Below are 24,866 nucleotides of genomic sequence, written 5' to 3'. Positions count from 1 at the left end.
TATAATGCAAGTATCGTGACACAGATCACATGATCGGTTATATTGCTGCCGGTCGTGTCGCCAGCCCACTCATTTTTTTGCCTCTGCCTCCGAAAAATTCGTTCCCAAATGGCTTTCTGCAAACTGCCTGGATCACACCAGTTACATCTAAATTATATCGTTCGTCGTCAATTTTGTTAGCAAACTCTCCCTAAATTGTTATCAAATCTTTTTCTCATTATCTCCACAATCCCTCTAGTGGTTTACGAAATTGGTAGAATTGAAAATGACATCGTCAGCCGTAATTTCCAGTGGAAATTTGAAAAATATAGGACGTCTTACTACGGGAATAACTAGAAGAAGTTATACGACTACCACTAGTAGTAAATTACCAATAAGTTTAACTTATAGTTTGCATTCTCATACATATAGAAGTATCATAAACTTCAATCCTGTACAGTCTCAAGTAAGATATCAAACCACTAAATCTACTAATTCAAATAATACAAGTAAACCAACTAATTCAAATTCAAGTAAATCCGAAGAAAAGACGGTAATAGAAAAGAATGCAGAACAAGGTACTAAAGAAATTATAAAAGGTACTGTAGATACAGAAGTTATTCCGGTTGAAAATGGATCAGTCAAACCCAAACAAAGTATATGGGATAAAGTTAAACATGAAGTACAGCATTATTGGGCTGGAACTAAATTATTAGGATATGAATTAAAAGTTTCAACTAAATTACTTATAAAGTATATGTCAGGATATGCATTATCTAGAAGAGAATCAAATCAATTACAAAGAACTTTAACTGATGTAGTACGTTTAGTACCATTTTCTATGTTTATATTAGTTCCTTTCGCAGAATTGTTATTACCTATTGCTTTAAAATTATTCCCAAACTTACTTCCATCAACTTATGAATCTAAACAAGATAGAATTAAAAAGAGAAATATTTTATCTAAAACTAGAGTATCTGCTTCTGAATTCATTAAAAAAACTATGGAAGAATCAGGATTAAAATTATCAAAAAAGATTACTGAAGAAGAAAAAGAAGCTTTCGTGTCATTTTTTGAAACCATATCTCTTGGAATGAATCCAACAAGAGAACATTTAATTAAGGTTGCTAGATTATTTAAAAATGATCAAGTTTTAGATAATTTATCTCGTCCTCAATTAGTTGCTATGACTAAATATATGTCATTAAGACCATTTGGAACTGATTCTATTTTACGTTATCAAATTAGACATCGTTTACTTACTATTATTAAGGATGATAAAGCCATTGATTATGAAGGAGTAGATTCTTTAACTATTCCTGAATTACAAATTGCATGTTCTCAAAGAGGTATTAAAACTACCGATGTATCACCAGCTAGATTAAGAGAAGATTTATCTACTTGGTTAGATTTAAGATTAAGACAAAAAATTCCTTCAACTTTATTGATTTTATCATCTACTTATACATATGGTGATAAAGCTCATAGTATTGAAACATATTATGATGCATTATTAGCTGTATTATCATCAATTCCTGATGAAGTTTATAATGTAGCTAAATTAGAATTATCTGATGATTCCAAATTGAAATTGAATATGTTGAAGGAACAAGATGAAATGATTCAAGAAGAAAATTTGAGAGAAAAAGATACTGTTAATCAAGTTAAGGATAATATTAAATTAGATGAATATGAAGATACTGCTAACGAAGGTATGAAGATTGAACCTGAAGAAGAACAAAAGGCTGATACTGAAAAAGAGAGTAAACATAAAGATGAAAGTGAATCACAATCCACTACTGAAGTTAAAAAGTAATCAGTTAGTGTGAATGAATTCATTCATTTCTCATTTCTCATTTTATATTTTATTACTCATTACCCTTCCACATCTATAATCCTATCATATACACTAATTTTAAATAACATTATTTTAATTCTTTATATAAATATTTATTCATTATTTAAGTTATTATATAATACACTTACACTTAGTTCTTTCCAGTAGATCCAAATCCACCAGCACCTCTTTCAGTTGAATCCAATTGTTCAGCAGTTATTTGTTGAATTTCAGCATTAACAATTTTTTCTAATACCAATTGAGCAATTCTATCACCCTTTTCAATAGTAAAATCCTTTTGAGAATGATTAAATAATACAATTTTAACTTCACCACGATAATCAGCATCTATAACACCTGCACCGGTTGAAATTCCGTGTTTAACAGCTAAACCTGATCTTGGAGCTACTCTACCATAAGTTCCAATAGGAACAATTATAGAAACATCAGTAGCAACTAATCCTTGACCTTGAGCAGGAATAATTGCAGCTTCTGATGAATATAAATCATATCCAGCAGCTAAGGCTGAACCTTTAGTAGGTAATTTAGCATTTTCAGAACGTAAAAATACTTGTAATGTTTCTTCAATTTTTTGTTTCTTAACTACTGGTTCAATTTCGGTGGTCATGGTCTTAATATTATTTATTATTATATACTGTAGTGCTAATATTAAAAGAAAATCAACAAGATCGACAAGAGGTTATCAAAAAGTAGAAGTTAAGAAAGCTACGCGTCTTCTGAAATTTTTCCAATTTTGTGGCGGCAGTGTCCCTACCAAGTCGACTTAGTTTCTGTATAACATTTACTGAGGTATAAAAATCTTGGAGTAGATTGGATCATATCAGGAAACCAATGATAGTCTTGAACACCTTCTACTCCTCCAACGTAATAAATATAATCCATGACCATGGCAGTCTGAATATCTAAGGGTCCTTCTTTGTCTATTCTTTCACGAGACGCTTTATTATACTGTTTCCTTTCATTATCAGACATAGATTTCCATTCTTTCAAAGCTTCAAGTAGTGGTCTCTTTTCAATTGTCGTATTGTACATGAAATCATTCCAAAATTTTCGAAAGCGTGCCTGGTTGTAAAATTCAATTACTGACCATGATAGAAGATGCTCAAAATGCCTATTAGCCATATCTTCATATATCTGTTTCTCCTCTGATCGTAAAGAATTGTACAATTTTGTAATTTCCTCAGGTTTATGTAATTGATGGGGATCTTGTGCTTGTAGTTGTGTATGAAATATTGATTCTGCTGATCTAGTGCTAGTATCGAAAGCTTCGTCTATCAACTTATCATAATAGTCCAATTCAAAAGCTTCAATCTTATGTTCATGATGAACTCTATCTCTTAACTTATCCTTCACAATCTCCCAAGGATATAGTCCCAGAAATGGGTATGGATTAAAATCATGTTTAGACAGGGTACGTTTGAGATAATCAACTACTTCATATCCCTGCCATACTCTTATATTCTCTTGATGTAGTCTATCAAGATTAGGACTATGATCAAATAATAACTGACTCTCTTGTGGGAGTTTATTCCATATGGCATTTGGATCGAAATGAGTAGTAGAATATTGCAGCTTAAACAATGCAAATCCTGTTAACCTTTCCGGTTTAGGATATGAATATTTGATTTTACTTCGTTCGTATTCAAGTCTTTCTGATATCGAAAGCATATCCACATCAACATTTGTGTTGGGATCTACTTCTGGAAATAGTTTACGATGTATCTCATCCTTCTCCTTCTGCAACTCGGGACTGAGATATGGATACCCAATTTGGAATGGGAACGATAACCAATTATTTTCTGACTGTGTTGTTAAATATCTCGTTTTAATATGAATTATTCGCCTTCCGCACTTCCATTTACTCAATTGGTTCATGTTATTGAATCAATTTGTTTACTTCTACATACAATTATACTTGTTTTGTATATCGCAAAATTTTATATGTATTAATTTCCTACTGGTGAATATCCGGTATAAATGCTTCAGACATAAAACATTCATACAATTTCACTTTCAATACTAAAGGATACTCTGCATGAATATTGATACTATCATCTGCTTTACCTGAATCACCTACTGCCCTAACTAAAAAGATTTCTCTTTCATTTATACTTCTATCTTGATTTAAATATGTAGATTGTTTATAAATGCATTGGTATAGTACCAATTGTATAAATAATATAATAAGATCAGTTATAATCAAACCTGGTAATCCTAATTTACTTAGTTTGGTCCAATAACTGGAAGTGGATGTAATATCATTAGGTGTATCTTCACCAATAAATGATATAAACCACCAAGTTCCATGTTCTATTTGGCTTAATCTATTATGATTAGTTATAGGCATTACCCATGCCATAATAAATAAACTATGATAAAATATGGTAAATACAGTTTTCCAATAAATGGCCGAACAAGTTTTTGTCATTACTATATCCTTTATTTGATTTCTTAGTTCAAGATCAATATCATCATCATCATTGGCTAACATTAATAACCCTAGTATTCCACCCACTCTTCCATTACTATTATTTCGTACAACTTGATTACCAACAACTTTCTGTAATGATATATGTAATAATATTGGTAGTAGACATGCCGAATGTGCATATTTTATAAATTGATACCCTACTAATATGTATACTAGATTATCTAATTGAGAAAAGATATTCAGTTGATGTTTACTCTTTTGATTCATGATATATTTCTCTTCGAATCCCTCTAAAAGATCATGTTCTAATACCTTTGACGCTACGACATTAGAATTGGGATCTCTAAGTAATCCTGGAGATGTAGGAGGATTAACAGGATATGAGCCTGGAAGGTTACTTCGCCAACTCATATATATATTGTAGGGAGTGTTGTATTATTTATAGTCAAGTAGTTTTAACTAAATTTTATGTTATATACTATATACTCGCTATGTTGCTGCAAGCTTCTGTTGTTTACCTTTTTTTAAAATTCTAGTCTCTAATGGTCGCTAAATTACTTATCACTAATTCTCTATAATTGTCACTAATTTGTTGTATGCGTTTCATATACTGAAGAGGCATGCGCATTTTGGGATCATTGTTTTTCGCGTAGATAAATCAGCTACAAACTACTAGTTATTGCTTAAATGATAAAAACTATATTAGACATTCCTAATTGGGATGAAGTTTGAATGATATATAAGAGAAGATTTGAGCCCATAAATGAGCGTTTATGGAACTAAAATACATTAAACAAGATGATATTAAAAAGTTAACTTGACTTAACTTAACTGAATAAAGCACCAATATCAGCTGGCATTTCTTCAATTTGAGTAGAGTAGAACTTTTCAATTTCTCTCATCATACCAACATCTCTATCGGTAACAAAGTTAATGGCTACACCCTTTCTACCGAAACGACCACCTCTACCGATTCTGTGGATATAGTTTTCTTTGTTGGTTGGTAAATCATAGTTAATGACTAAGGAAACTTGTTGAACATCAATACCTCTAGCTAATAAATCAGTAGAGATCAAAATTCTTGATGAACCAGATCTGAATTCCTTCATGATAGTGTCTCTTTCAGATTGTTGTAAATCAGCATGAATGGCAGAAACAGTAAAGTTTTCACCCTTTAATTTATTAGTTAAAGATTCAACTTTAGATCTAGTGTTACAGAAAATAACAGCTTGAGTGACAGAGATAGAATCATATAAATCACATAAACAATCAAATTTATAATCTTCTAATTCAACATTAATATAGAATTGTTTAATACCTTCTAAAGTTAATTCATCTTTTTTAACTAAGATTCTAACTGGGTTATTCATAAATTTAGTAGTAACTTCTAAAACATCTTGAGGCATAGTAGCAGATAATAAAACAACTTGAGTAGTTTCTGGTAATAAACGGAAAATGTTATAGATTTGTTCTTTAAAACCAGATGATAACATTTCATCGGCTTCATCTAAGATAAACATCTTAACTTGATCAGTTTTAAAGAATCTTCTTTCAATCATATCGAGAACTCTACCTGGAGTACCAACAACAATTTGTACACCAGATCTAAAGGCTTCAATATCTTCATTTAATGGAGTACCACCAATAGAAGCATGAACAGTTACCTTTAAATATAAACCAATAGAAGTAATAACATTTTTAATTTGTAAAGCTAATTCTCTAGTTGGAGCTAAAATTAAAGCTTGAGTAGCCTTTTGATTTTCATCAATTCTTTGTAAAGCAGAAATAGTGAAAGTGGCAGTTTTACCAGTACCAGATTGAGCTTGAGCTAAAACATCACGACCTTCAGTAATTGGTAAAATAGCTCTTTGTTGAATAGCAGATGGATTTTCATAACCATAACCGAAAATACCTCTAACAATATTTTGTTTCAAGTTTAAATCATCAAACTTATAGACAACATTGTCATAGTTAGTTTCAATTAAGTTAGTATCGATTTCAGTAATACCTTCGGAGGCCATATTGATATAATAATCTAATAGTTTTTACTAGGTTAATTCTAGCTTATATCCTTAACTATTCAACCATTTTGATATATATTTTTTTTGTACCCGTTCCCTGATTCATCACTCAAATTGTTAGCGTAAAATTTTTCACGTCCGGGTAAGCACCCACCAAATTTCCGCAGCGTCTATAAAGTCGCATAGGAGGGAGGACATAAATAGACATTTTGGCAGCCATTAAAATGTAAAATGTCACAACTATAGTGATTCTATAGTACTACAGTTCTATAATACTAGCATCACTATATCAATACAAGGCTACAATATTTCGTACTACAATGGTTGGTATGACAATATATTTTCTAATAATAAATAATGAGCAATTAATCATTAACGATAGAACGGAGAGTATGCATATGCAGTAAGTTTTGATGAGAGTAGTGAATGAATTTAAGTTAGTTAGTTAGTTAAATAATTAGTTAATTAATTAGTGATTTGTTAATGCCTTAAGAAATCTACTCAAAGACTCTTTCAACATGTTGATGAGACTGTCTGAATTCCCATGGGAACAACTTTGGAATATCCGATCTGTCATCTTCGGTATCGTGAGTGGTGACTTCTTCTTCTGCGTCGATATTTTCCACATTCTCTTCATAAATATCTTCAAATCCATCTCTCTCCTCAATAATACCTAATTTAGTTAATCTTTCATTGAAATCAATGAATTCAGTCACATTTTCTCCAATACCATTGATACTTTGCGATTCCTGTTCTTCCTTGATGATATCAATCTTCTCAAGAGGTTGCAAACGATGTTGTGGGAAGTAATCAGAACTGGAATCAAATACTCTTTCTGGTTCAGCATAATGCGAGTATGCAAATTTGGGTACTTCTACATGTACTGGTTCAACTTGTGGTGGTGGTGTAGGAAGAGGTGCAGGTTCCTCGTGGTATTGAGGTGGTGGAGGTGGTGCAGGTTCTTCATAGTGAGGAGGCTCTGAATGTTCCTGTTCATCCCACTGATTAGTAAATGACCTCATACTTTGTTCCATAACATATGGAGCATGATAAGTAGATGAACCATCATCATGTACAGGAGGTGGTTCTTTGGCTGGGTCCCACAACGAATCAACACTTGGAACAATAGTATCCTCATATCTTTGATAATTGGAAGGATCTAATAAAGTTGCTGGAGTGAATACTGTTTCCGGCTCTTCTGAAGTAGGCTCTTCGTATGTTTCAGGAGGAGCTACATACACTTTAATGTTATCCTCATGAGTTTCTTGGATTGCTTCAAAAGTATATGGAGTTGTATCAAGATTAATGATTTCATCAACAGATTTTTCTCCAAATGTTTCGATCCATACTTTCCACCAATCTCTATGAATACCGGTGGCTGTAGAACTCAGTTTCCAGGGTTTGTAAGGACCAATAAAATGAATCAATTTAACTTGAGAGGGTCCACTTTGAATGAAAGTAAGTGCAGTTGAATGGTATCTATTCAAAGTATCAAAAGTTGATTCAAGTATTGGCTTATCTGAATCTTCTTGTTCACCACCTTCACTAGAAATTGGAATATCCACTGGATTTGAAGGAGGAAATTCTGGATTAAATGTAGTAAAATGCTTATAGGCTGGTAAATATTCATATTGAGCAGAAGGTGTTACATTGTATAAGAATGGGATTTTAACCCAATTGGATCCAGATGTTGTTGTAGCTTCTGATACATCCAGTTTACCTTGTGATAATAATGATCTAACCCAATCCGGTTGGGTATTGAAATATTGATTAAGTAAACCTTGATCAGCACCATCAAATGAAACATGAGGATTTGTAACTGATTCTCGGACCAAACTATCTAAAATAGTATAATCATTTAAATTGGGTTTTAAAACAAATACTCCTGAATTAAAAATATCGGGGAATCCACTATCAGGAGCAGCTAAGATTTTAAATTTGGGAAAATCTAACAGTAATAAATCTACAACTGAACCTTGATCAGGATCTGATGGTAATAATGGTAAAGTATCGGAATCTAAATATAATATTTTATCATAATGGATTAAAGACCAAAGGTTAATTTTTGTAAATGTTTTATCTAATTCGGGTCTACCTAAATCATTATTTAATTTATCAGTAATGGTTGATTGTAAAGGATTAACATCGACAAATGTGTCATAAAATTGTCCCAATAAGTTGAGTTGATGAGAAGTAAATTTCAGTTTATCTATTAATATGCCTGTTTCAATTCCATTAGGCAGTTGCTGTTGTGCTAATAACCTTTTCAAAGTTGAACCTAGTACAAGTGCTCCAGGAAGATAACTTGGAGTGTATAAAAGAGTGAATATAGCCAGCGTCATTATATGAGCATAGAAAGAAAAAGTTCCGCTAATTACCGGAGGGGGGGGGGGTTGGTTCGCTCGAACTGACCTTTATTAATGACTTAGCAGACGATGTTAAACGTCAAGCTATAAATGCTGTAAATGCTATATATGGTTAATATAAATTCTATATATAAATATAAATTCTATAAATTCAATAGAATGCATTACTTATAAATATATATATACCCCCAGCAGGATTGACCTTTTTCCACCCACACACACAACTTAATCCTCTAAATAAATATTTAAGGGGTAATTGGAGTTTTAAAGATGGTTGGGCTTTTTCTGTTGGTGGAGTGGTGCGACTACGTTGGGGAATTTCTTGGGGGGGAAGTTCAGGTACTATCACAACAAGTTGAATAATTGCAACTAAATAGGTTAAGTTATAGAGTTCTCTAGCGATAAGAACATTAGATAGCCAACGATGTATAAGTTCAACTGGTTAAACTTTAATATATGCATTTGTAATCGCTGGTTTGTCTATTTTATTTATTTATTTATTTATTTATTTATTTATTTATTTATTTATTTATTTATTTATTTATTTATTTATTTGTTTGTTTATTTATTATTTATTTATTTAATTACTATTTGTTGTTGTTTAAAAGCATAAATATGATAGGTAATAGGAGCGAAAAACCGAAGCTACGGCATTACCACACAATTAAACTATATTACTTAATTAATAAATAATAATAATAATAATAATAAATCCAATGTGGTAATTTAATGCCAAATATACTTTTGTTTTCCCTAAAGTGCCGGCGGAATGCCCACACCTCGCCCTATAAATTGCGAAATGAGCGGAAGGGAATTTCTACCACATAGTTTGTATGAAGGGGTATGGACAGTTTAATGAAGCGGTACATCCCGGTAAGAAATCATCTACCACTTTATCAAACTGTGAATGTACTTATTTCATATAACTGTGTTTTGTGTTCGCTTACCTAGTCAAGTGTTTACATTGTTATTATCTACAATCGCATTGTAATGATAATTTAAGAATATTTTTCAAAAAAATAGCGTTTCCAGTTAGGTAAAACTCTAGGGGTATCATACGGTTGAATAGAATAATGAAATTTTCTACTTCGCTGGATGTTACACCCCCATTTGGGAACCCTCGTTTCCCGTAATTATCAATTTATTGCTCTTTTTGGCGATCAGATCTTTTTTGGGAGGTCCGCATGGAAGAATCTTCCTGTATATGCAAGAGGGAACGCAAGTTCTCGGCATACCAGCGTAGGCTTTGCGCTTTTAATAGAATACATAAAGGGATGAATTACTACTATGACTACAACTAATAATTTTACCAAACCAAGCTGATTGACCAGTGATATTCAAAAGAAACTGATATACATGATTAATATGTAGAAGTATTTTGTGTTTTATGACTTCATACATGAATAATAAAATAGAAGCGATCATGAAACATGTGGTTAATTAATATTATTATCCTGAATGAATAAATATTTTTTGAACTTCTTTTCAATGTGTATATCGTTATCGTTATCGTTATGAATGTACTGTCGCTTGATTTGGCTATTGAACACTTTGTTTTCCTGTAATAAACGTTTATATTAAAAAGTTAGAAGATTTTTTATAAATATACAACTAATGCACCTTTTTACTCGTTCTTCTTAACGGGAGTAAGACCAGACGTTCTTTAATAAACCGTCTTGTTGGGCTAATCTGTTTAAAGAATCGTCAGCTTCACCTCTACCTCTGATGTAACCGGATAAAGCGTAAGTGACGTTGGAACCAGCAATAGCTCTTCCTTCTTCGTCAACATTGGCAATGTTAATTTGGACGGAGGCGTGATCCTTGGCCTTGATGATTCTGTTGGTGGCAGAACACTTTCTTGGGACGTATAATTCAACCTAAAAATTAATGTTAGTATTTATTTCGTTATTCTATATTGTATGTTGAAACTAGGGACGAATACGATTTCATCATGATTTCATCATGATTTGTGTTACAGGTATATTCATATTGAAGTATTTCTTTTCTTCGCCTTACTGAAGTCTTGGTTAAACTCTTGATGACTTAATTTGATCTAAATATATAACATAGAATTACGGTTGAAATGAAATGATACGACACTGTGATGTGGTTGACCTCAGACTATATTAACTTATTCATTGATTCGGTACATTATTCTCTAATATATGTAGTTGCTTCTCTGATAACTTTCATTATTCCTGTTTACTTGTTCTCTACACATTTGACATATTACTGTTCGTAGATATTTATCTTCCACATCTTAATCAATGATTAATCTTCATTCTTAGTTTCAACTTGCTTCCACTTCTCTATTAGGTACTTACTAATTGACCTTTATCGTTTTCCATTTTGGTTGATATGTGTTTATGGTATATGTATCAAAAGACTAGAAGAAGACCTTCAAGTTAAACTGTCTTGTATAATTTTAATATTCATCAAAAATTTTCATTGTCGCACTTCCCTCACACTGTTAATTTTGTGCGTGAGTTTAACTTTTACACGCACTATTATCAGGTCTGTAGCCCTAATTGATTCTATTGTCACGTGACACACTACAATATTTCAATCCTGCTCTACGGTTGCAAAATTGATAGAAGAAGTTACAGTATAGTAGTAATTTATTTAAAACTGTCCTTATCATTAAATTATATATTATTCTAATCCTGTTTTTTTAATGCCAATACTGCGACACTCTCAACATGATGAGTTTGAGGGAAGAAGTCAAATCCCTTAATGCTTTCAACGTAATATTTATTACCATTATCTGTCTTGTTAATGAACCAATCGACATCTCTGGCTTGAGAATGAACGTTACAACTAATATACACTATTTTGGCAGGGTTATAATCAGATAATTGATTTAAGAAAACATCATCACAACCTTTTCTAGGTGGATCTAAGATTACAGAAGTACGATCAGCAGGAGTGTCGATACTCTTAAAAATCTCTTCTGCTTTACCGACTATGAATTTAGCATTTTCAATCTTATTGGAGGCAGCATTACGTTCTGCAAACTTAACAGAATCAGCCGATACTTCAACTCCAATAACTTTGGAGACGTTCTGAGAACAAGTAATTGAAAATAAACCTGAGCCACAATAAGCATCAACCAAATAATTTGAATCTTTAGCATCATTTTCGTCAATTGACAAATTTGATCTGACATAATCTATTACTCTTGGTAGAATAGAATTGTTATTTTGGAAAAATTCACCAGCAGAGAATTCGAAAGTATAGCCATCAACGTATTCCTTAACAATTTGTCTAGAAGCTGTTACGCATGTTTTAACTAATTGCTTTTCTGGTAATTGTGATTGTAAATGAGAGATCTCTCCATTTACGTCTGTGGATCCTGATCCTGGAGCTAATATTATTTCTTCATCTTTGTCAATAACTTTTGTATCTTCTCTAAGTAAGATTGTGGCACCTTTCTTATATTTTTTAAACTCTTGAGAGAATCTAGCTCTTTCATTTGTCATTCCTTGATTAATTATTGGAGTACCTATGACACATTCTTCAATATCCAATATGGATCCATCTTTTATATCTACATCTTTTCTCCATGTTGGTCTTCCCTTTGATCCAAACCCAAGATTAGGTCTTTCTTCTACTACCTTTTTGAATGGTATATTGAAATGAGGAGTTAATTTAGTACGATATTTGTATTGCAATGGAGATGGTTCTGTGGATCTTACAGAAGGTAATGCCCCCTTAGTTGCTGATAAGAGTGGAGCTAAGAATTTATATGCATTTTCGATTGTTTTTCTTTTAAATATTAATTGTTGATCATAATTAACATTCTGATATTGACATCCAGAACACTTACCAAAGTATTTACAATTAATAAGTGAATCATCTCTATATTCTGAAGCCTGGATTATATTTAAAAGATCAGATTCAGCATATAATGGATGAGATTTAAATACTCTTATTTCTACTTTATCACCTGGTAATCCAAATGGAACTATAACAATTTGGAATTTTTTTGTAGGATCTGGATGAGGAATTAATGCTAAACCATCACCATTAGAACTAAGTGATTCAATAGTTACATCTGAAACTATTCTATGATATATTTTTTGAATAGTTTCATCATTTAATATTCCACTCATATTATTGGTGATATCTTCTCGAGTTAATTGATGATTCGATAAGATTTCATCAATTTCAAATTGTAAAACTCCCAATGGGGCAGTAGGATCAACATCTTTAGCCTTATACTTTCTTTTTATAATTTTTTTATTATTCTTATGATTTCCATTTCCATTATTAGGCTTCTTGATGATTTCATGCTCAACCTCACCATTTACTGGAGATATAGGACGCTTCTTATCTGTCATAACTACAAAATTAATAAAACCACTTAAGCAATGGCAATTATAAATTCACAATAAAAATACACTAGATGAAAGAAAGAAAGATATTAAATACAACTTCCACCGTTATACTACTCCTGTTAAGGCATATAGCAGTTGAAAAGAAAATTCACTATAAAAACAAAATTAAAAAAAAAATTATAGTAACGGTTTGGAGATGAGTTACACAAAGACCCAAATAGGCAATTTTTTTCAGTAATCATTCATACCCTTAAAATGATTGGATTATAATAATATGAATCAAGTTACATACTTATCAGGAATATTTGTACATAACCACAGTAAGGGTTTCTTTTTAACGGCTCCATTAATTTCATAACTTCGATAAGCTTCTAAATCTTGAATTACTTGATCTTCAGTATATCCTTTACTCTTACCTGATTCAATAGCTTCATAAATTTTTCGTCTTCTAAGGAAAGTTCTTGATTCTGTTTCATTTCTCCATTTGGCTCCATATTTAATTTCTAATAATTTTAATGGAGGTTTATCATTTAATCCATATTCATATTCTTTCCAAATATCAGTAAGAGATTTTAAACTTCTCTCAATTCTATATTTAGGTAAATTTAATGGATTAGAATATTTATTAACTTTACTTCCTCCATTATTATTTCCTTCTCCATCATCTTTCTTTCTCTTTTTACCAGATTTGGATTTATTAGATTCTCCTCCACTAACATCTTCTTGATTTCCTCCTTGATTTGATGCAGTATTCCCATTTGCGGTTGTACCTGCTGTTAAATCTTCAATATTATTATCAATATCATCATCTCCAAAAAAGCTTTGACGTCCTGATCCTTGTCTTAAAAGGGATCCATTATCTCCTTGTCTTGGTATAACAGACATAAATTGAGCTGCAGCTGGATTATTCTTCAGAGTTACATCACTAGTTAATAAAGTAGGTAATGGTAAAATATATGAATTATTGGCTGTTAAAGCAGGAGGAACAGATGATTGTTGAGGTTGATTTGTTTGAACTTGACGGGGTGATTGTTGATCATCTTTTTTAGAACTCTTTCTTCGTTTTTTCTTATTTGAACTTTTATCAGTATTATTATTGGCAGCATTATTAGTTAAATTTGGAGTAGATCCATTATCTTGCAAATTATGAAAGTTTGGAAATGTAGCAGTTGAAGATGAAGCACCATGTGTAGAATTATTTGCATTAGTATTTGTACCTGTATTCGTATTTCTTGTTGTAGAAAATGAATTTAAATCGAAATTAAATCTGTTCGGTATAAATGGAGAAGCAGGATTTGAATTATTTTGCGGGGCAGGAGATCTCAAATTTAATGATTTCGGAAATGACGGTCTTGTCAAATCTTCTACGACTTCTTCTCCTGAAACTGTATAATTTGTTGGTGCGTTATTATTCGCATTCGAAGAATTATTAGGTTGCGAATTATTGGATTGACTATTTCTATTTGAAGTTAATTGATGATGTTGAGAATGGAGCTGAGGATGTTGCTGCTGCAGTTGCAGTTGTCGTAGTTGAGGATTTAAACCAGACCCAACAGCCGGATTTGATGGATGAGATAATTCTTCAATATCTTTACTTAATTTGTAGATATGTTTATTAAATAATTCAATAACTTTACTTTGATTATTATAAAATCCCGAAATGTTGGGATTATTATTATTATTATTGTTAGTATTATTATTATTATTATTTTGAATTAATACTAATACTTGTTGAGTTAATTCATTCAAATTATGTTTTATTGTATCCATTGAATCATTAATGAAATTTAATTTTATATTCATTTCATTAATCTTTTCATTATTATTGGTTTGATAATTATTAAAATGATTACTTAATTGATTTATTTGAGAATATATATCATTAATAATTGCGGGATTATTAGGATTAGTTGAAGAATTATTGGGATTATTGGCATTAGCATTTGAAGATGAAACATTTGTATTGGAATTATTGGCATTGGCTGAAGTTGAGGATGCTGACTGTTGATTATTTGATGATGCTGCGGGATTATAATACATTGAAGGGTTTGATTGATTTGAGCTATAAGTGTCGTTCATCGTAAATAGTAATGATAGGATAATAATAATAATATAATAATAATAGTACAATAGTAAAAAGAAGTGAAACAATCGGATGATGAAAGGAATGGAATGTCACTAATTGAAGTTTATGTTTATGTTTATGTTTGTTATGATATATGAAATTTATGAATCAATCAATTATTTTTCATCTATAGTGACACTAGCCAGATGAACGAATGGTATAGGCTGAGATGCTCAATGGCTGAACTGGATCGACTAACTGTATTTCAGTCTGTATCTCAGTCTATGTCTCAGTTTTGTTGGTGTGTGTGGGTGTCTCAGTTTGTCAGTAGTTCTCAGTCTCAGTCTCAGTCTCAGTCTCAAGTGTTTTTAACAAATCGTCCTAATCGGGGCTTGTTCCACAAAAGGATATAAGACTAACTAGAATTAGTTAGCTGAGGGTAAATATAATTGTAACGGGACACGAGGTTGAAAGGCCGAACGGAGTATCGTAATTGGCTAATGGACGTGTGCTTACCTACTGTTGTAATTGCTTAATTCTATAAACGGTTAAGTTAACTTAGCCTTGTTGTGTTGTTATTTTACCTTCCCTTTTTTGAAATGGCTTCCTGCATACAAACGGACATACCCCCCACCCACCCTGAATATTTTAACTATAATTATCATTAGGGTCCTAAATCTATCAAATTAAATTGGGAATATATACTATTATACTATATACTGAAGAGAGTGTATGAATGTAGAATGTAGAATGTAGAATGTAGAATGTAGATTAGTTTAATCCAATAAGTTCGGTAGTGAGTGCAAACCCCCAAACAGCTGTAGTGGCCACTCCAGCGTAGACAATTAATCGGCCAACGATCTCTACATCATATCGAGGTTTAAATACTCCACTTGTTTTCATAAGTGTTATATCATCTTCTGGTACAGATCCATTGCCTTTATTATTAGTAGCAGTAGTACTACTGCTACTACTACTACTACTGTAGTTCTTTTGTTGTTGGTTTTTCTTATAATCAAGCATAGCATAATAATCTATATCAGTTTCTGGACCCACTTCATCTACATTCTCATGATCCGTTAATGCATTCAAAAATGTATTAATATCTCCAATTCCACTCTTATCATTGGAAATAGAGGCTGAACGAATTTGTCGATTGGAATTGGTAGTAAGTGCTGTAGGAATATAATTATGTCTAGGTAAATAAATCCCAATGAATTTATAAATTGGTGGTAATATAGTATAAATAATTGGTTTAGAAACGGCTTTCCAAATCACTACCAAAATTACACCCATTAGAAATCTTATAAAACTCTTAATTACTCCTAATTTATTAAAATCATAATTAATCATTACCGCATCATGATATGGATTCCTTTCGGCTAAGTATTGAGTCTTGACACCTACATAGTGAGATAAATCTAATCCAATTAAAACTCCCACAAATGCAACAGAGTCATCGAAACAAGGACAATCATCAATTGGTTCTGAATGATAATGAATTAATGAGATATATCCCATAATAATTAATATGGGAGTAATGAATATATTTAATGAATTATTAAAAAGTAAATCATCCCATTGATTTCCATAAAATTGACGGAATGAAAAGCAAGTGATTCCTACACATGATCCAATTAATATATCGAGGAATCCATGCATACCACAATATAATCTTCCAAATATTAATGATAAGTAATAAATAAGAAGTCCTGCTAACAGAGTATTGAATACTAGAAAACTTAAATCTGATCTAATTTCAATTAATTTACCTAATAGTATTAATGTGACAGCCGTAGCATTGGCTGCATGTGAAGATGGGAATCCATACTCTTGAGTAGTATATGATGACATGGTAATTCTATGTAATGGAGGTGATCTTGGTCTTGGTAAACAGAAAAAGTCCTTTAAGAATCCTGTAAAATAGATTCCAAATCCAAGAACATATACTAAATCTCTAGCTAATTTAGAAGCTCCAAACCAAAGGGGTGGTGGTAACATCAATACATAAAATGTATGACTGGCTAAATTAGCAGTCCACGCAAAGTAAAAGTCTAACGTAGGATGTCTTAATTTTGTTTGTAATTTATATAATATAGCTGTCTCTGCTCTTATATATGGTAATAATGCAGTTCTTAATTTATATCGTAATGGTGACAATCTTGTTTTGTAGTGATCATTGGATTGGTTACCAGCATCTGGTAATCCATCTCCATGCTCATCAAGTTCGTGTTTATTTTGTTTATCATCATGTTTATGTTCATATTCATGTTTACGTTTATCAACTGGAACTCTCTGACTCCTCTGGCTGATATGACTGGAGGAGTCTTCCGACGTCTGCAATTGCAGTCTATTGAACTGTTTCGACATGACCCTTCTGCTCGTTACCAATAGTCTGTAACAGAGTTGAAAAGTGTTTCTCAGTTTAAACGTTTGTCGATATGCGCATAAAATTATCGTTAAGCGTGGGGGAGCTGGAAGTTCAAATTTATATTCTATATATAACGACAAGTTTGCAAATAGTGAATGTATAAACTGAGAGAGAAGGAAAAAAAATCAATAGAGTTCTAAAATGGGAGTAATAAGAATTAAACTGTAATTGTGATCTAGAGAATCTATAAAAAGATTAATGCTGAATAAAGACTATACTATATAAGTGCGATAGGGCTTAGATTCATTCATAAGATGATACATTTTCTCTTTTTCTTTTCATCTCTGGTAAATGTAAACTCTTCATTGTGATACTTATTCGGGTTCTCATACGGATTAGTGAATTGATTAACGTCATCATCATGTTCATGTACGGGATTGTAACGAGTCGAATCATATGACATATTCTTGTAATGACCCTTTCTTGAAGCTGCTGATGAATTACGTGAATGACCATTAAATACTTTGGATAATCTGTTTTTGTTGGTTTTATCATATTGTTCCTGTAATTCTTTCAATTTTTGAAAATGGTTTAATGCAAAATTAAATACTGTCTTGGTATTAAACATATTTTTGGCACTACATTCAATAAATCCAATTGCTCCTATTTCAGTAGCAACTTGAATAGCAAGATCAGCATTAACATCAGATATTAAATCACTCTTTGTACCTACCAATAAAATTGGAATACCAGGACAAAAATGATTAACTTCAGGATACCAAATATCCTTAACATTTTGTAAAGAAATCATATTGTTTAATGCAAAACAAATTAAAATTATATCTGCATTTGGGTAACTTAATGGTCTTAATCTATCATATTCTTCTTGACCTGCTGTATCCCATAAAGCCAATTCAATATTTTTACCATTAGGAGCTAATATATTCGTAACATAATTTTCAAAGATTGTGGGAACATAAACTTCAGGAAACTTTTGCTGAGTATAAGATATAAGTAAACTTGTTTTACCACAACCACCATCACCAACAACTACAAATTTACAATTATATTGAGTATTCTTAGTGAATTGACTTTGTAATTGATATTGAGGTATTACGGGATCATCATTAATAATGACTTTAAGTGATTTTTCATCTTGTGATGCAAATTGATTCTGAGGTAATTGAGGCAGTTTCTCTAAAAATGACAGTCTTCTTTCGTATGGATTATTAAATGTAGCTAAGGATTCATCTCTTGGAGATTTACCGATAATCGAACTTCTCTTCGACATTCTCGTTAATGCAATATGAAATTTGGCTTACCTTCAATTTCGGATTTATACCTGTTTGGTCTGAATTAGTCTAGCTGGAAAAAAATATGAATATGTAGTCACTAACTGCGGTAGTCCTGCCTGGTGTAGTTAAACGAGCTGTAAGTATCTTGGTCCCTTCTCTAGTAATTACACTGCCAGGTTAAATTTAGAAGATAGATAGTGTCCGAAAACATAAACAAACACAATTTATGCCTAATCGGGATTGTGTGCGAAAGGGGTTCGGGTCGTGTGAATTGGATAGCATATAACCGTTATTAAGGTACAGAGTTAGGGCAGTATCACAAGTCTATGTGAATAAGGTTTGGAATAAGGAGGCTGAGCTAGTACCATGTAAGAATGTGATTTGCTAGATCATTCATTGTATTGAACTTTAACTTGGTTTAGTTTGCTTTGGTTTGGTTTGGTTAAAATGGTGAGTATAGTCAGAGAATGTACTAAGATTTTACAGCATGGTTTTTGTTTTAATCTACTTATCTAAGCATATTATTGTAATCTAGTTCATATTTTTCATACGGTTATCAGCTGTTACCTTAATTATAAGATATAACGTTCAAAATATAGTTTTCTTATAGTGTAACATATTTTGCAATTACTGCGAATTTTCGCAATAGTATTTCATAATTGTTAGTCATTAATCATATGTTATTCAAACACAATGCATTGTAATACATTATACACTTACAAGTCTCCTGAAAATGATAACTTAGCACCATAGGTACTAGTTACATTCTTGTCTTACTTTAGATTATGTTATTAGTAACTCTTACTCTTCAAAACTTACTATAAGAACCATTCCCCGTTCCGCGGCAGAGATATCCGCCAGTGAAAAATTCAAAGCATGCACTGAAAAATTAACTATGAACCAGCAATATTGCCAAACACCACTAGAACAGTAATCACAATGCCTACTGCCAAGCAATTGTACGAAGCCTTGGTTGTGGCAAATAATGCTGCAAACATAATATGTCAATCGGTCAACATTGTCAAGAAAGAAACTACTAATTTCTATAACTTTTCAATTGTTACCAAACCCCTTCGGGATTATGATGGATCCTACTCAATGTTTGAAAGTGCAAGATTAAGAGCAGAAAAAGCAAGAAATAATGTTGAAGCTACTACAAGAGGTCATAATCCACCAAAGACTAATAATATAAATCAGAAAAGACAATATTCAACCAAAACCTTCAATAAAGATCAAAATACTGAGCAAGATGTTCAAATTAGAAGGCCCAGGAAAAAGACAACTTCTGCTAGTCCAAAAATTATAGGTGAAGCAGAAAAGCCAGAGTTTGAGTTATCAAGTAGTGAAGTTCCCAGTTCAAGATTAGCTCGAATATTTCATTATGGTTCATTAGCTGCTGGTGTAGGTATTGGTGCTGCTACTCAAGGATTAAAACATATTGCATCAGGAAAGTCAACATCAGATTTAAATCTCGGATCATTGATTTTATCACCAGCCAATATTGAAAGAATGGCTAAGAAATTTTCAAAAATGAGAGGAGCAGCATTAAAGATTGGTCAAATGATGTCTTTTCAAGATTCCTCTGTGTTACCAAAGGAAATTCAACAAATCCTATTAAGAGTTCAAAATTCGGCCCATTATATGCCTCCAGGTCAACTTGAAAGAGTAATGGTACAAGAATTAGGAAATAACTGGAGAAAGAGATTATTTGCATCATTTGAAGATATTCCAATGGCTGCTGCTTCAATTGGTCAAGTGCACACTGCTGTTACGGAAGATTTAACTCCTGTGGTAGTAAAAGTTCAATATCCTGGAGTTGCAGATTCTATTGATTCAGATTTAAACAATTTATTATTGTTATTAACAGCTAGTAGATTATTACCAGCAGGATTATTTCTTGATAAAACCATTGCTAATGCTAGAACCGAATTAAAATGGGAATGTGACTATATCAGAGAAGCTCAGAATCTTATAGCATTCCGTGACTTATTAAAAGATGATGAAGTTTTTGAAGTTCCTAGAGTATTTGATAAATTGTGTGGAGAACATGTATTGACAATGGAAAGAATGAGAGGTACAGAGATTGTTAAGGGTAATTGGAGTCAAGAAACTAATAATTGGATTGCTACTAATATTATGAGATTGTGTCTTTTAGAGATTAAAAAATTTAAGTTCATGCAAACCGATCCTAACTGGGCCAATTTCCTTTACAATGAAAAGACCAATAAGATTGAATTATTGGATTTTGGAGCTGCTAGACAATTTGATGATAAATTCATTAATAATTATGTAGAAGTTTTAAGAGCTGCTGTTAAAAAGGATCATAAAAAAGTTGAATTTTATTCTAAAGAGTTAGGTTACCTTACAGGTATGGAATCACCACAAATGACTAAAGCTCATGTTGAATCCATTTTAGTTTTAGGCGAAGCATTTTCTCCAATAGATAATAAGGGTAAACCTTTTGATTTCAATAATCAAACCATTACTGATAGAGTTAGAGGTAATATTGGTTTAATGTTGAATGAAAGATTAACTCCTCCACCTGAAGAAACTTATTCCCTTCATAGAAAATTAAGTGGAGTTTTCTTATTATGTGCTAGATTGAAGGCAGAGGTTCCATGTGAAGACCTCTTCAGAGATATCATTGGTTATGAATAATTATTCAGGGGGTATATATAAACTGTAAATATAATTGGTATACTTATACATATTAGATCGAACCGATAAGGAAAAATAAAATATATAAAAAGTTAAAAAAAAAATAAAAATAAAAATAAAAATAATAAAATCTGGAGATGATTCACGATTTTTCAGATTAACTAATAGAAATTAATAGCAAATATAACACATAGTATTTCGATGGCAAAGCCCAACTATGGCTCCCAGGGAGTACTACCGTCAACCAATTCTGTTCCAGAAATAGCCATTCATGATAGTGATGTTGATCAAAGTAACGAGAGTTTATTACAGTTTACTTCATTCAATCAAAATGATAGAAATAAATTACATCCTTATTCAGCATTTAAAAGACAAAGTTCAGTGATACTTGCTCTGACAGGTCAGAAAGTTCGTAGGTCATTGTCATCTATATCCAATGGTTTATCATTAACCGATTCTAATTCTCAAGATCGTGATCCATTATTGTACGAATCACCCAATTATGATTTCCAAGATTATTGGTACAATTATGTTTTTCTACCATTATATCAGCTTTATCATAATGAAATTTATAGAAGTGTATTGAAATGTTCATTGGCTTATTTGATAGCATCAATGGGTGTATATTGGACACCATTTGATGAATTTCTTGGATCTACAGATTCAAAGCATGTAGTTGCAACAGTGGCAGTATATTTCCATCCTACCAGATCAAAGGGATCAATGACTCAAACTTTGATATATGTTATAGTTTCATTAACATTCAGTTTTTCGGTTTCCTTTGGTTGTCGATCAATTTCAACTATATTTTTTAATGTAGGTGAAGATGAAATCAGTTATGGTATTGATTTAGTAGTTAGTTCGATTGCATTGGGAATCGTTGCATTTCTGAAACAGAAAGTTAATAAACAAACGTTCAATACTGCATGTTCTTTAGCATCTATTTCCTTAGTCACATGTATTGTTAAAGAAGGTAGTATGAATGCATCTGTCATACCAATCCAAAGATTGGAAGCTACATTCCAAGTTGTTGTGATTGGATGTATTATATCTGTAGCCATATGTTATTTAGTATGGCCCAAGAGTTCGATAAGAGCATTAAGAAAATCATTGAATGATTCTTATAATATTATGTCAGCTGCTTTATCAGTTCTTGGAAAGAGATTTTTAACAGATGAGAAGATTACAGCTAAAGATGCTGATATCTTTAAGAGCTTAAAGGAAAATGTAAAAGCATTGGTTGATAATTTGGAAGAAGCTAAGTATGAGCTAAGATTATATGGAAGAGAAAAAGAATGGTTATTATTCAATGAATTGGTTGAATCAACAATTGAATTAACAAAACATATACAGGCCTTGAGAAGTTCGGTAGAAATGCAACAACACCTTTTACATGATCATATTCAAACACCAGCCAACTCAGAAGCTACCTCTGTTACCAGTTTGGATAGTTATAGTAGTGAAGGTGATTTGAGGTTATCTCATTCAGTAGAGAATATGACTTTATTAAATCAGCATGATCATAGTCAAGTAGATGCTGAGACCAGTGAGCAACTATTCGGTTTATTTGTCTATTATTTATCTCCCTCTATTAAATCATTCATATTTACTTTGAAGGATATCTTAAGTCAAGTTCCCTTTGAAAAATATAGAGATGATAGTCCAAATAAATTTGCTGATACTACTACTTTACAAATAAGTTTAAGTGAAGCTATTAAATTATTTGAAGCCAAGCAAGCAGAGTCATTAGAGAAATTATATTCCCAAGATATTTTTAAAGCTACTGATAACTTCTTATTTAAAGCTGAACAGGAAGAAATCACAGCATGTTGTGGTAATTTTGCATCAATTCTTGGCTTATATGCCAATGAATTGATGGAATTTTTGAAATTAACAGAGACATATGAAGATGCTAGAGCATCAAGACTATCATGGCCTTGGTTAAAGATTTGGAGAAATAGTCACCCGGATGGGGTTAAGAAGAATAACAATATACCAGATCGAGCTAATACATTGCGTGCTGCCATTAATGATTTGCAGAATCATTATGGTCCACATAACAAAGAATTGGCTAAAACAGGCACAGACAAGTATACTTTCGAATTATGGAAAAGTTTGAAGGTACTTAGAAGAACCGATTTCCAATTTGGTCTACGTGTTGGGTTAGGAGCCTTTTGCTTGTCCTTATTCGCTTATTATCCAGGAACTAAAGAATACTTCAATAATTGGAGAGGTGAATGGGCTTTGGCTATCTATTGTATTATGATGAACAAATCCTTAGGTGGAACTACCATGACTGTTAAATGGAGAATATTGGGGACATTTTTAGGATCATTCACTGCTTATATTATTTGGATTATAACTAATGGGAATGTATATGCATTAGCAATGACTGGATTTCTAATTTCTATTCCATCATTTTACATTATTTTATTCTGGAAAAAGAATAACCCATTTGGAAGATTTATATTATTGACGTACAATTTGACCGCATTGTATTCATATAGTATGATTCAAAAGGATACAGAAGATGGGAATGAGGGTGGTGATGATCCAATTGTTGGAGAAATTGCATTTCATAGATTTATGGCTGTCTCAGTTGGAATCATTTGGGCCCTTGTCATGGCTTCAGTTTTCTTACCTAATAGTGCCCGTTCTAGATTGAAAAGAGGGCTTATTACTTTATGGTTACGATTAGGATTGATTTGGAATAGTGATATTTTAGATTATGATCCTTTAAGTTTAACCCTAATTGGTCTTAAGGATGAACCAGGTATTAATAGTTTATTGACTGAATGTGAAACATTATTGAAACAGGCACCAATTGAATTTAGATTGAAAGGGACATTTCCTGTGAGTACCTACTCAGATATTCTACGAAGTACATCGACTATTATTGATGCATTTCAAAATATGAATTTAATGATTAAAGTTGATCCAATCTTGTCTCCCAATGAAGAATCACTTCTTAAATATACTCAAGAAGAACGATACGAAGTTGAACAACGGATCTTTTTAATATTTTATATGTTAGCCAGTTCATTAAGGTTAGGATTTCCATTACCAGCTAAACCAGCTTCTATAGATCATGCTAAGGATAGAATGCTATATAAATTAAGTGAAGTAAGGAGAAAGATTTCCGAACAACCAGACTTATCACTTTCCAATACTGACTTTATTTTGATGTATTCATACATCTTGGTGGCCTCAAGTATTACTGAACAGTTAGATAATATAATTAATCATTTGGTCCATCTCCATCTTGCAGATGGTCACTTATCTGAGGACATGTTCCAACTTGTATAGCTTGCAAAAATATATAGAGTTTGGTTGCGAACCATTTCCCCATTGGGACACACAAAAAATAATATACAGAGTAGCCTGCATGTAGATGGGTCGTGCGAAACGGCTAGAATCTCTGAACCAGCTCGAAACTTTTGATTATGAATAATTTGTTAATACGAATATAAACGCATCTGAAAGAT

At 32.0% G+C, this 24,866-nt stretch overlaps 12 protein-coding genes across 12 annotated transcripts; 3 read left to right on the top strand and 9 right to left on the bottom strand. All coding sequences in view use genetic code 12, as the record gives it.

Annotated features, from left to right (window-relative positions):
- Positions 1-64: 64 nt before the first annotated feature.
- MRS7 (Mrs7p) lies at positions 65-1,962 on the top strand. Its single transcript, XM_064881713.1, has one exon. The coding sequence runs from the start codon at positions 266-268 to the stop codon at positions 1,793-1,795; it is 1,530 nt and encodes a 509-aa protein (XP_064738598.1). The 5' UTR covers positions 65-265; the 3' UTR covers positions 1,796-1,962.
- A 625-nt stretch (positions 1,963-2,587) lies between these two features.
- On the bottom strand, positions 2,588-3,712 carry RJT21DRAFT_1286 (uncharacterized protein; the record flags this gene model as incomplete). The annotated part of the gene is made up of 1 exon (XM_064882921.1): positions 2,588-3,712. One exon carries the CDS (start codon positions 3,710-3,712, stop codon positions 2,588-2,590), a length of 1,125 nt encoding a protein of 374 aa, XP_064738597.1.
- Positions 3,713-3,791: 79 nt separating this feature from the next.
- On the bottom strand, positions 3,792-4,679 carry RJT21DRAFT_113968 (uncharacterized protein; the record flags this gene model as incomplete). The annotated part of the gene is made up of 1 exon (XM_064880214.1): positions 3,792-4,679. One exon carries the CDS (start codon positions 4,677-4,679, stop codon positions 3,792-3,794), a length of 888 nt encoding a protein of 295 aa, XP_064738596.1.
- Positions 4,680-4,949: 270 nt separating this feature from the next.
- Positions 4,950-6,384, bottom strand: TIF (translation initiation factor eIF4A). Its single transcript, XM_064881712.1, has one exon. The coding sequence runs from the start codon at positions 6,287-6,289 to the stop codon at positions 5,096-5,098; it is 1,194 nt and encodes a 397-aa protein (XP_064738595.1). The 5' UTR covers positions 6,290-6,384; the 3' UTR covers positions 4,950-5,095.
- A 402-nt stretch (positions 6,385-6,786) lies between these two features.
- RJT21DRAFT_84882 (glycogenin glucosyltransferase) lies at positions 6,787-8,631 on the bottom strand (the record flags this gene model as incomplete). The annotated part of the gene is made up of 1 exon (XM_064885420.1): positions 6,787-8,631. The coding sequence occupies one exon, from the start codon at positions 8,629-8,631 to the stop codon at positions 6,787-6,789; it is 1,845 nt and encodes a 614-aa protein (XP_064738594.1).
- A 1,481-nt stretch (positions 8,632-10,112) lies between these two features.
- RPS21B (40S ribosomal protein eS21) lies at positions 10,113-11,115 on the bottom strand. The gene is made up of 2 exons (XM_064884225.1): positions 10,980-11,115; positions 10,113-10,532 (listed from the first exon to the last, which is right to left on the bottom strand). Exons 1-2 carry the CDS (start codon positions 11,001-11,003, stop codon positions 10,293-10,295), a joined length of 264 nt encoding a protein of 87 aa, XP_064738593.1. The 5' UTR covers positions 11,004-11,115; the 3' UTR covers positions 10,113-10,292.
- A 156-nt stretch (positions 11,116-11,271) lies between these two features.
- Positions 11,272-13,117, bottom strand: TRM2 (Trm2p). Its single transcript, XM_064881711.1, has one exon. The coding sequence runs from the start codon at positions 12,993-12,995 to the stop codon at positions 11,313-11,315; it is 1,683 nt and encodes a 560-aa protein (XP_064738592.1). The 5' UTR covers positions 12,996-13,117; the 3' UTR covers positions 11,272-11,312.
- Positions 13,118-13,133: 16 nt separating this feature from the next.
- RJT21DRAFT_34535 (uncharacterized protein) lies at positions 13,134-15,167 on the bottom strand. Its single transcript, XM_064884224.1, has one exon. The coding sequence runs from the start codon at positions 15,069-15,071 to the stop codon at positions 13,272-13,274; it is 1,800 nt and encodes a 599-aa protein (XP_064738591.1). The 5' UTR covers positions 15,072-15,167; the 3' UTR covers positions 13,134-13,271.
- Positions 15,168-15,791: 624 nt separating this feature from the next.
- On the bottom strand, positions 15,792-17,525 carry RJT21DRAFT_135257 (sphinganine kinase). Its single transcript, XM_064883246.1, has 2 exons — positions 17,334-17,525; positions 15,792-17,267 (listed from the first exon to the last, which is right to left on the bottom strand). Exons 1-2 carry the CDS (start codon positions 17,425-17,427, stop codon positions 15,829-15,831), a joined length of 1,533 nt encoding a protein of 510 aa, XP_064738590.1. The 5' UTR covers positions 17,428-17,525; the 3' UTR covers positions 15,792-15,828.
- A 7-nt stretch (positions 17,526-17,532) lies between these two features.
- CRL1 (Rho family GTPase) lies at positions 17,533-18,996 on the bottom strand. Its single transcript, XM_064881710.1, has one exon. It carries the CDS (start codon positions 18,717-18,719, stop codon positions 17,736-17,738), a length of 984 nt encoding a protein of 327 aa, XP_064738589.1. The 5' UTR covers positions 18,720-18,996; the 3' UTR covers positions 17,533-17,735.
- A 649-nt stretch (positions 18,997-19,645) lies between these two features.
- On the top strand, positions 19,646-21,484 carry ABC1 (protein kinase). Its single transcript, XM_064885713.1, has one exon. The coding sequence runs from the start codon at positions 19,663-19,665 to the stop codon at positions 21,379-21,381; it is 1,719 nt and encodes a 572-aa protein (XP_064738588.1). The 5' UTR covers positions 19,646-19,662; the 3' UTR covers positions 21,382-21,484.
- Positions 21,444-24,864, top strand: RJT21DRAFT_120385 (uncharacterized protein). Its single transcript, XM_064881709.1, has one exon. The coding sequence runs from the start codon at positions 21,583-21,585 to the stop codon at positions 24,685-24,687; it is 3,105 nt and encodes a 1,034-aa protein (XP_064738587.1). The 5' UTR covers positions 21,444-21,582; the 3' UTR covers positions 24,688-24,864.
- Positions 24,865-24,866: the final 2 nt, after the last annotated feature.

Source organism: Scheffersomyces amazonensis, assembly GCF_036850825.1.
Source record: "Scheffersomyces amazonensis strain UFMG-HMD-26.3 chromosome Unknown RJT21scaffold_3, whole genome shotgun sequence".
NCBI lineage: Eukaryota > Fungi > Ascomycota > Pichiomycetes > Serinales > Debaryomycetaceae > Scheffersomyces > Scheffersomyces amazonensis.
This window is presented reverse-complemented; position numbering and strand designations above follow the sequence as displayed.